The sequence below is a fragment of the Loxodonta africana genome, chromosome 11 (assembly GCF_030014295.1).
Source record: "Loxodonta africana isolate mLoxAfr1 chromosome 11, mLoxAfr1.hap2, whole genome shotgun sequence".
NCBI lineage: Eukaryota > Metazoa > Chordata > Mammalia > Proboscidea > Elephantidae > Loxodonta > Loxodonta africana.
The window spans coordinates 14399860-14411542 of record NC_087352.1 but is presented as its reverse complement, the minus strand read 5'-3'; the positions used below and the strand labels follow the sequence as shown (position 1 = coordinate 14411542).

General features: G+C 48.8%; 1 protein-coding gene across 1 annotated transcript; it reads right to left on the bottom strand.

The window, feature by feature from the left end:
• Positions 1–6450: 6450 nt before the first annotated feature.
• On the bottom strand, positions 6451–11392 carry INAFM1 (InaF motif containing 1). Its single transcript, XM_064293897.1, has one exon. The coding sequence runs from the start codon at positions 10767–10769 to the stop codon at positions 10074–10076; it is 696 nt and encodes a 231-aa protein (XP_064149967.1). The 5' UTR covers positions 10770–11392; the 3' UTR covers positions 6451–10073.
• Between the last annotated feature and the right edge of the window lie 291 nt (positions 11393–11683).

Here is an 11683-nt window from a genome sequence, read left to right as displayed (position 1 = left end):
CCTCCTAAAAGAGTTGTAACAATGGCTATAACACTGATGACAGCAAGAGTCCCGGAAGAGGCCCAGTGGCAGAGCCAGGGGTGACAGAGAGCAGAGCCAAGAGGAGCCTGCCCTGAGAGGGCTGAGAGGAGTCCTGTACTGCCAAGAGGAGCTGAGAGAGCTGTCCTGCACTGAAGAAGGGAGACTTTGCCTACAGGCTTCCTGATCCTGATCCTGAGTTGTAGCCTGTTACTTCCTTCATAAACCACCTAACTGTAAGTATGGTCTGTGAGTTCTATGTGGCCATTGCAACAGATTATTGAATCCAGCAGAGAAGTAGAGAGTGCCATGGGAGGGATGGCTGGTGTAAGAACTGTGAAAAAGTGTTGAGAGTGAAGATATGTCTGACCTTCCACCTCCTAGGGATCAGCCTTGGCTGATCTTGATTCGCATTATCCCCCCTGAAGTTAGACAGGTTCTGACCCTACTGGGAAAGCCCACTGCACACATAGTGACCCCATAGCGTTTCCAAGGCTGTAAACGTTTACAGAAGCAGACTGCCACATCTTTCTCACACGGAGCCTCTGGTTGTTTCGAACCATCAGCCTTTCCATTAGCAGTCAATGCTTTAGCCACTTTGCCACAGGGCTGCTGATGATACCACTACTACACCATTTTTACAGATATGTAGCCTTCCCCTGTAATAAACCATAACTGTGAGTATAACAGCTTTCAGTGAGTTCTGTAGATTCTTCTAGCGAATTATTAAACCTGAGCGTGGTCTTAGAAACCACTCCCCAACCTTGCAATTGGTGTCAGAAGTGAGAGCAGACTCATGAAGGACTGTGCCCTCAAACCTCGAAATTTGGCTAACTCTGGGTAGTGAGCCAATCAAGTTCCTTATGGTCAAATCCAGGTAGAGGGAGTCCTGGGTGGCTTAAACAGTTAGGAGATTGGCTACTAACCAAAAGCTTGGCGGTTCAAATTCATCCAGAGGTGCCATGGAAGAAAGGCCTGGCAATCTACTTCCAAAACATCACAACCATTAAAAACCCTATGGAACACAGTATTACTCTAATATACATGGGGTCACCATGAGTGGGAATCGACTGGACGACACTTTTTTTTTAAGCCGTGTAGAGTTGAAGGTTTCTGTTACTTGTAACCAAGCCCCTCCTGACTGATGCGTTACCATCTTCCCTTCCCCAAGTCAAGCTGCCTGACTCACAGAAACAAGTCACCTGTGAACGATATGGTTAGGGAGCCTCCTCTAGGAAGCCTTCTCTGATCTCCAGGCTGATCCGGTGGCCCCTGCCGCCTGGGCTCCCTCATTCCATCCCTGACTACTTTGGATTGTCACTGTCTGGGGTCAGGTCTGTCTCTCCCACTGGACTGTGGGCCCATGAAGGCAGGGACATCACTGCCATGTCCCCAGCACCACTCAGCACAGGGCTGGGCGAGAACGGCCCGAGGTGCAGGGTCACCACCATCTGCAGGGCTCTGACTGTTCCCAGCCCAGTGCTGAGTGTTTGATGCAGGTCTGGCATTGACTCTTCACAACCCCTCTGTGAAGCCAAGACTACTATTCTTCCCTTTTCCAGATAAGGAGGCTGAGGACAACAGTGACATCATAGGATACTTCTGGAACATTTTGAGACCCTAAAATTCAAGAGGGGCAGGAATTAATCTCTTCAAGTTTCCCTGGACTGGGATGTGGGAAGCTGGCAGGGTTTGGGGAGCTTTTTTGTTTTGCTTAATAATTTATTTTATTTTTGTTTTTCTTGAGAATATACACAAAGGAACATACCCTGATTCAACAATTTCCACACGTACAATTCAATGACATTGATTGCATTCTTGGAGTTGTGCAAATATTCTCATCCTCCTTTTCTGAGTTGTTCCTCCCCAATTAACATAAACTCACTGCCCCCTAAGGCTCCTATCTAAACTTTCAAGTTGCTGTTGGCAATTCCAACCTATATAGATTGTTCTGAAAAGAGCCCAATGCTCAGGCAGACAATTTTTCCTAATTAGGGGATATTTTTGATTCAAGGTTTAAAGATGATCTCAGGGCAATAGTTTCAAGGGTTCATCCAGACTCCCTGGCTCCAGAAAGCATTGGGGTGGGGGGGTGTTTAATCAGTATACTTTAGAATTGTTTCACAGAGGAAAGAAAGGGAGAGACATGAGGGAGAAAACCTGGCAAGTGGGGAGGAAAGAGAAGGGAAGAGAAGAAGAAAGTAGTAAAGGTCCTAACCCTGATACCCGGCCTTGGGTATCTAGTGCTGCTATAACAGAAATACCACAAGTTGATGGCTTTAACAAAGAGAAATTTATTTTCTCACAGTCTAGTAGGCTACAAGTCCAAATTCAGGGCGTCAGCTCAAGGGGAACGGTTTTTCTTTCCTGTCAGCTCTGAAAGGAGGTCCTTGACATCAGTCTCCCTCTGGGCTAGAAGCTTCTCTGTATAGGAACCCTGGGCCCAAAGGACACGCTCCGCTCCCGACACTGCCTTCTTGGTCATATGAAGTCCCCCTCTCTCTCTGCTGGCTTCTCTCTTTTATATCTCAAAAGGGATTGGTTTAAGATACTATCTAATCTCGTAGATCTCATCAATGTAATTGCCATTAATCCATCTTATTAATATCATAACGATAGGATTTACAACACATAGGGAAATTACAGCAGATGACAAAATGGTAGACGATAATAAAATACTGGGAATCATGCCCCAGCCAAATTAATATTCATATTTTGGGGGGACTCGATTCAATCCATGACATACCCATCAGTCTCTGAGTTCAACAAGTAGCCCCACCATCCACCCAGGTGCCCAGACCCAAACTTAGGTCAGGCTTCTCTCTTCCTCACCCACAGCCAACCCAGTTGGTCCTACCTTCAAAATATATACAGATTTTGTTTAGTGGTTCCTCAAGTTAAACATAGAATTACCACATGACCCATTAGTTTCACTGCTGGGTATATACCCAAAAGAATTGAAAAGACATGTTTAAACAAATACTTGTGCGTGAATTCTCATAGCAGCCCTATTCACAATAGTCAAAAGGTAGAAACAACTCCCATGCCCACCAACGAATGAATGGGTAAACAAATGTAATATATACGTATGTTGTTGTTACTGGGTGCCATCGAGTCCGTTTTTGACTCATAGTGACCCCATGTGACAGAGTAGAACTGCCCCCACAGGGTTTCCTAGGTGAGTAGGAATCAACTCAACAGCAATGGGTTTTGGGTTTTTTGGAATATTTACGGGAGCAGATCACCAGGTCTTTCTCCCACAGAACTGCTGGGGGGGGGGGGTGTTCAAAATACCAGCCTTTCAGTTAGCAACCAACCATTTAACCATTGCACCACCAGGGCTCCTTCCATATATACATATAAAAACCAAATCCATTGCCATGGAGTCGATTCCTTCCGACTCATAGCCACCCTATAGGACAGAGTAGAGCCACCCCCACAGGGTTTCCAAGGCTGTAATCTTTAAGGAAGCAGGCTACCACATCTTTCTCCCCCAGAGCAGCTGGAGGGTTTGTACTGCCGACTTTTGGTTAGTAGCCGAGCGCTTAACCACTGCGGCACCAGAGCTCCTGTATATACATATAATGGGCTATTATTTAGCCGTAAAGGAATGAAGTACTGACAAATGCTACAAGGTGGAGGAACCTTGAAAACATTATACTGAGTGAAAAACACCAAATGCAAAATGACACACACTGTATGATCCCACTTACATGAAGTGTCTGGAGTAGGCAAATCACAGAGACAGAAAGCAGATTAGCCATTGCCAGGTATTGGGGGTAAGGTGGGAAGCAAATGTTTAATGGGTACAGTTTTGTTTTGTTTTTAATGTTCTGTTTTACAGTACAAACTGTTTAAGAGCCGGAACTCACCAGGACTGCCTTGTTTTCCGGGCCTCACAAGCTTTCTGCCTTTGACAGGATGCAGTCTTAACCACTTTTCTATCGCTCGTTTTAGTGGGAAATATTTGAGTTTTCCTTCTCTGACAGGTTTCCACCTTACACAGGTACTGACTTTTGCAAGTTTTACTGTAGATAGTGATGGGTGCGCTACTTTTTGTACGAAAATCCCACTGAATTGTTCACTTTAAAGTGGTTAAAACGGTAAGTTTTATATTATATGCATTTTAACACAATAAACACACATATATGCATATTTTGACAACTTTCCCCCTCCCCAGCCACCACCCTGGTCCAGCCACCTTCCTCCCTCATCTGAACCTAACAATGGTCTCTTTCCTCAGTGGCCTCTCGGCTTCCACCCTGGCCCCCACAGTCCATTTCCCACATGGCCGCCAGAGGGCGCCTGTGAAAAACTAAGTCAGCTCCCTCCCTTCCTCTGCTCAGAGCCCTTCGGTGGTTCCTGTCTCAGAGTGTAAGCCAAATTCCTCACTGTGACCCAAGAAGCCCTACACGATCTGGATCTGCCCCGTATCTCTCTTGCCTCCCCTCCTCCCACTCTTCCCCTCACCGGCTCTGCTCCAGCCACACTGGCCTCTTTGCTGTCCTTCGAACAAGCCACACACCACCAGCCACAGGGCCTTAGCACTGGCTCTGCCCTCTGCCTGGAATACTTTTCCTCCAGGTAACTGCATGGCTCCCCACCCTCCACCTCCTTCAGACTCCTACTCAAGTGTCCCATCCCTGACCACCCTATACAAAATAGTAATCAGCTCCCTTGCTCCGTATCACCTTTTCCCACTTCCTTTTCTCCTTTGTGATTACTACTATTGACATATACAAGCAAACAAAAACCAGTTGCCGTCCAGTCAATTCCAACTCGATCTGACGTTGTTGTGTGCTGTTGTTTCCAACTTCATAGGGACCCCATATGACAAAGTAGAGCTGCCTCATATGGTTTTTTTGGCTGTAATCTTTATTCATTTACTTATTTTTAGTGAAAATATACACAGCAAAACCTGCTCCTATTCCACAGTTTCTAGACACAATGATCAGTGACATTGGTTACATTCTTCACGTTGTGTCAACATTCTCCTTATTTCTGTTGTAGTGGTTTCACTTCCATTTCCTTAATCCCCTGCCCTTCAACCTTCTCATATGTGCTTTAAAATACCTGTTGACCCTTTAGTCTTATGTTGTTGTTGTTATCGGGTTCCATCGAGTTGGTTCCAACTCATAGACTGGATTCTTTACTGGCTATAATCTCTAAGGAAGCAGATGGCCAGGTCTTTCTCCCTCAAAGCCACTGGGTGGGTTTGAACAGCCAACATTCCAGTTAGCAGCAGAGCATTTAACCCTTGCGTCACCAGGGCTCCTTCAATCTGACATGCTGCTGTTGCTGTTGGGTGCCGTCAAGTCAGTTCCAACTCATAGCGGCCCTATGCACAACAGAATGAAACACTGCCCGGTCCTGAGCCATCCTTACAATCGTTGTTATGCTTGAGCCCATTGTTGCAGCCCCTGTGTCAATCCACCTCGTTGAGGGTCTTCCTCTTTTCCACTGACCCTCTGCTTTGCCAAACGTGATGTCCTTCTCCAGGGACTGATCCCTCCTGACAATGTGTCCAAAGTATATAAGATGCAGTCTCGCCATCCTTGCTTCTAAGGAGCATTTTGGTTGTACTTCTTCTAAGACAGATTTGTTCCTTCTTTTGGCAGTCCATGGTGTATTCAATATTCTTCGCCAACACTACAATTCAAAGGCATCAGTTCTTCTTCGGTCTTCTTTATTCACTGTCCAGCTTTCACATGCATACGATGCAATTGAAAATACCATGGCTTGGGTCAGGTACACCTTAGTCTTCAAGGTGACATCTTCACTTTTCAACTCTTTAAAGAGGTCCTTTGCAGCGGATTTGCCCAATGCAATGTGTATTTTTGATTTCTTGACTGCTGCTTTCATGGGTGTTGATTGTGGATCCAAGTAAAATGAAATCCTTGACAACTTCAATCTTTTCTCTATTTATCATGATGTTGCTTATTGGTCCAGTTACGAGGATTTTTGTTTTATATTGAGGTGCAATCCATACTGAAGGCTGTGGTCTTTGATCTTCATTTAGTTAAGTGCTTCAAGTTCTCTTCACTTTCAGCAAGCAAGGTTGTGTCATCTGCATAATGCAGGTTGTCAATGAGTCTTCCTCCAATCCTGATGCCCCATTCTTCTTCACGTAGTTCAGCTTCTCAGATTATTTGCTCAGCACACAGATTGAATAGGTATGGTGAAAGGATACAACCCTGACGCACACCTTGCCTGACTTTAAACCACTCAGTATCCCCTTGTTCTGTCCGAACAACTGCCTCTTGATGTAGGTACAGGTTCCTCATGAGCACAATGAAGTATTCTAGAATTCCCATTCGTCGCAATGTTATCCATAATTTGTTATGATCCACACAGTCGAATGCCTTTGCATAGTCAATAAAATACAGGTAAACATCCTTCTGGTATTCTCTGCTTTCAGCCAGGATCCATCTGACATCAGCAATGGTATCCCTGGTTCCACATCCTCTTCTGAAATCGGCCTGAATTTCTGACAGTTCCCTGTCAATATACTGCTGCAACCACTTTTGAATAACCTTCAGCAAAATTTTGCTTGCATGTGATGTTAATGATATTGTTCAATAATTTCTGCATTCAGTTGGATCACCTTTCTTGGGAATAGGCATAAATATATGGATCTCTTCCAGTTGGTTGGCCAGGAAGCTGTCTTCCATACTTCTTGACCTAGATGAGTGAACATTTCCAGGGCTGCATCCATTGGTTGAAACATCTCAATTGATATTCCATCAATTCCTGGAGCCTTGCTTTTTGCCAGTGCCTTCAGTGCAGCTTGGACTTCTTCCTTCGGTACCATTGGTTCCTGATCATATGCCACCTCTTGAAATGGTTGAACGTCAACTAATTCTTTTTGGTATAATGACTCTGTGTATTCCTTCCATCTTCTTTTGATGCTTCCTGCGTCATTTAATATTTTCCCCATAGAATCCTTCACTGTTGCAACTCGAGGCTTGAATGTTTTCTTCAGTTCTTTCACCTTGAGAAACGCCAAGCATGTTCTTCCTTTTTGGCTTTCTATCTCCAGCTCTTTGCACACGTCATTATAATACTTTACCTTGTCTTTTCGAGCCACCCTTCGAAATCTTCTGTTCAGTTCTTATACTTCATCGTTTCTTCCTTTTGCTTTAGCTGCTCGACATTCAAGTTTCAGAGTCTCTTCTGACATCCATCCATCTTGGTCTTTTCTTTCTTTCCTGTCTTTCCAATGACCTCTTGCTTTTTTCGTATATGATGTCCTTAATGTCATTCCACAGCTTGTCTGGTCTTCGGCCATTAATCTGACATAACAGGCATTTAATGTATTAAGTGTATCTCTTGTCTGTCTTCCCACTAATGTATCAGCTCCATAGAGGGCAGGGATTTTTGCCCAGTTTTTTCACTGCTGTATCCCCAGTGCTTAAACAAGACGTGGTGCATAGTAGGTGCCCAATAAATGTGTGTTAAATGAAAGATTAAGCCTAGAAGAGACCGGGAGAAACAGAGAAGGGAAGAGAGATTGTGAAAGGGGAGGAGATAGGGGACGGGGAGATGGGCTGAGACTAGGGGAGAGGTGGAGAAGGTAGGTAGGACAGAAAGGGAGAGCAAGGTGGGGAGGTGTTGAGGGGAGGTGTGGGGAGAGAAGAAATAAAGGAAGCATGGGGTGGGAGGGAAGAGAGCAACAGAGAGAAGATAGAGAGTAGAGAGATACAGAGTGAGAGACAGGCAGGGAGACACCATGAAGAGATTCAGGGAGAGACACAGAGACACAAAGATTGAGAGACAATAGTGAGACATCAGGGAGAAACAAAGACACAAGTATTGAGAGACAGAGACAATACTGAGAGATACCAGGGAGAGACAGATAGATACAAGGATTGAAAGACAATACTGAGACACATCAGGGAGAGACACAGAGACACAAGGATCAAGAGACATCAGGGACAGAGAGACACAAGGATTGAGAGACAGACAATACTGAGAGACATCAAGGGGAGACAGAGACATAAAGATTGAGAGACAATGCTGAGACATCAGAGAGAGACAGAGACACAAGGACTGAGAGACAGAAACAATACTGAGAGACATCAGGGAGAGACAAAGATTCAGAGACAGGAACAGAGAGACAGACACAGAGAAAATAGGAGAGAAATGAAGGTGGAGAGGAAGACACAAAGACAAGGAGAGAGACAGAGAGGTCATGGAGAAATAGGGCTGGAAGAAAAAAGCTGGAAAACAGAAAGAGGACAGCTAGTGGGAACAGAGATGGAGAGGTCCCTCCCTCTTAACCATTTGCTGGGGCTCAGGGCTCTGAGCTGACTTATCCCTCAGGATCCAAGGTGTGGTTTTTAAAGCTCTGAGCGATGGAGGAAGATGGAGAGAGAGAGCTTGTGACGCTGTTCTAAGGGCTTTAGATGACTCTCAGAGCAACTCTGTAAGTACAATTATCATCTTCATTTTACAGGCTCAGAGAGGTTGAGTAGCCTGCCCAAAGTCACACAGCTAATGAGAGGAAGAGCTAAGATTTGAACCTGGGCCCTTTGGCCCCCAAATCAGTGCCCTTAATTACTACCGTGTTGGCTGTAAAGAGGTACTGCCTTCTGAGTTGTCCTTTAGTCTCCTGTATCTACCCCCTCTGGGTGGGGGGAGGGCAGTGGTGAGGGACTGGCCTATAGGAGATGAGGTAAGCAGAGTCACCGACATTCCCAGCCCTGACCATATCCACAGATGTCCTGGTCTGCAGGAGGAGCTTCACTCTCCTCGGAAAGTCTCCAGTTCAATGGGGAAGGCTGGACAGAAAACCAGCTTCCCACATGCCAGGCTCCAGGCCCTGCCCAGAGCCAACCCTCAGTCTGCCTGGTGAGAAAATGGACCAACTACCTCTGACTCCTTCAGCTGGACGAGCAGCACTGCAGGTCCGAGAGGTTGTAGGAATCTTCAAAGGCAGCACGGGGCTTTGATAATCTCCTCTGTGGTTTTGAGGCGGGCAGAGCAGTCGGACCACCACCCCTGACCACGCTCATCCCTCTGACTCCAGGAAGAAGGGAGAATCTTTCCTTCTCAGTAGCATCCTGACAAAGATTCCTGGAGGTGCAACAGTTAGGTGCTCGACTACTACCAGAAAAGTTAGTGATTCTGACCCACCCGGCCGCTAGGCTCTGAAGGAGAAAGATCTGGAGATCTCCTTCCATAAAGATTACAGCCTAAAACACCCTATGGGGCAGTTCTACTCTGTCATATACGGTCACTATGAGTGGGAATCGACTCAGTGGCACCTGACAACTGCATCCTGAGGGGTCGGAGAGATAGCCTGGGTCCTGGACATCATAATTACAATAGCGACTCTCAGAACCCCAGTTCTTGTGCAAAATCATCCCATTTCTCCCTTCTCCTGTGTTGTGAGATCAGGGCAGGCCTTTTACCTCTGTCCAGAAAGGCTCTTGTCCTCTACCCCAAGCACACACACAACTGGGAAGTCGTTCACACTGTCTGACCTTCAACTGCCCTACTGCACATAAGTCTCTTCTCCCCACACCAACCCAAAAACTACCGGGAAGCAAAGGACGAAGGAAACGGTTCCCCTAGGGAAGGGGACAAGACTGCACCGCCTAACCAGAGAGATACAAAGATTAAACCCTAGAAAGGACTTCCGCTCAAAAACTTAAGACACCTCTCCAAAAACCACGACATGCACCAGAGGCAGGTGGGGCTGCACTTTATTGCAAATAGATAGGGTGATTGAGGGAGAAGGGGAGGGGGCGGTGGCTGTGAGCTCTGTGCTCAATCCTACGAAGTGATGGTCAGAGAACAGAAGACAGGGAGTAGAGGACAGGTCTGCGAGATGGTGAGGACCCGGCCTGACAGCGGAGCTCCCAGGGGCGGGGCCGCGAAGCCCCCGACTCCATTCTTCAGGATGACGGCTCCGCAGACACTGTGCGACGCCATTAAGAGGGAACCGGGGTCCATCCGGGTACGACGCATCTCAAGGGCCGGTGGTTCGGACCGGGTGGGGGTGGAGGATTACCGGGTCCTCAACTCCGCGGCCTCCGGCATCTCTCCGGGCGTCAGGTGGCTCGGGCGGTGGCTGAGCCGCTGTGGCGGCGGCGGCGGCTCTGCGGGGGCTGAAGCTGCGGTCGCGGCCCGCCGGGGGCCCCCAAGGCGCAGGAGGCGGCGACAGGCGCCGGAGCGGGCGGCGCGCCGGGGCGGGCGGCGCACGGGGCGGGCGCGCTGGGCGGCTGGCCGGCGGGGGCCGCGGGTGGCCGCGTGGGCACCCAGATGAGGCCGTAGTAGACGGCGAGCAGCACGGCAGCCAGCGACACGCAGATGAAGTAAGCGCAGACAGGAGCCAGGCGCAGCCAGCGGCCCCGCGGGCCCTCGCTCAGCCCGGCGCTGCCAGGGCTCTCGCCGCCGCCGCCCACGCAGCTCGTGCCCCGCATCCCCGCAGCCCACTCGGCCCGGAGCCACGGCCCGCAAGGCCCCGCCCCTCCGCGCCCGCCTGCCCCCTCCCAGGCCCACGCCCGCACCCAAGGGCCGCCCCCGCCTTCTAAAACTCCCCCTCCAGCTCCGCCCCCACCGCATGGCCACGCCCCTGCAGGGCGGGCCTCCTCCTGCCCCTGATCCCGCCCCCTGCCCATGCTGACCAACCACAGCACTCTAACCACGCCCCTTTGGGTTCTGGCCCCGCCCCAGAACTTCAAGATCTTTTTTTCTTCCCAAGGGCAGGTCTTGGCCCTCATGCCCAGCCACCCAGCTCCAGCCATGCTCCAGAGTTACACCCAAAAACCAAAACCAAACCCACTGCCTGGAGATGATGCCCCCCCCACACACAATGCTACAGGTTATAGCAGAACTGACCCACACGGTTTCCGAGGTTGTCATCTTTACAGAGGCAGACTCCCACGGAGCGGATGGTGGGTTCAAAACACCAACTTTGCAGTTAGCAGCCGAGTGCTTCACCACCACTGCCACCAGGACTGCTTGTGTTACACCCCAAAACACCAAACCGTTGCTGTCCCGTCAATTTTGACTCCTAGCCACCCTATAGCACAGAAAAAAACTGCCCCATAGGGTTTCCAAGGAATGCCTGACGGATTCGCCCCCACCTTTTTGTTTGCAGCCTTTAGCAGCCAAGTTCTTAACCACTAGCCACCCTACCACTACTACTACTCGTTGCCATCCAACCCATGCGGACTCATAATGACCCTAACTAAAAAAAGTGACCCTAACTAGCCACCCGAAAAAACCACCAAACCCATTGCCATAGAGTCAATTGACTCATGGCGACCCTACAGGAAAGAGCAGAGCTGCCCCGGTAGAGTTTTCAAGGAGCTCCTGGTGGATTTGAACTCGACCTTTTGGTTAGCAGCTGTAGCACTTAACCAGCCACCCAGGGCTCTAAAATTAGAGACCCGCCCCATAGCTTACTTAGCTCCGCCCTTTGCTGACCTACTCCCTGCCCCACCCCCTTTCTGACAAGTACTCCATCCAGGCATCTAGCTCCATCGCCTCCCCAACCCCCACCCCCCCGCCTCAGGACTCCGTTGGCTCTCAGACCCTTAGATGCAGCCGTGTCCGAGTTCCAATCCCCCTTAAAACGTCATTTGACTCCCAGCCTCCATCCAACTCTGGCCTCACTCATCTCTAGCCCAGGCTCCACCCCTTTTACTCCTCACTC

Bases quoted from the DNA above. Each gene is read 5' to 3' on its own strand.
- INAFM1 (XM_064293897.1), bottom strand. From the start codon at position 10,769: ATGGCTGGAGCTGGGTGGCTGGGCATGAGGGCCAAGACCTGCCCTTGG.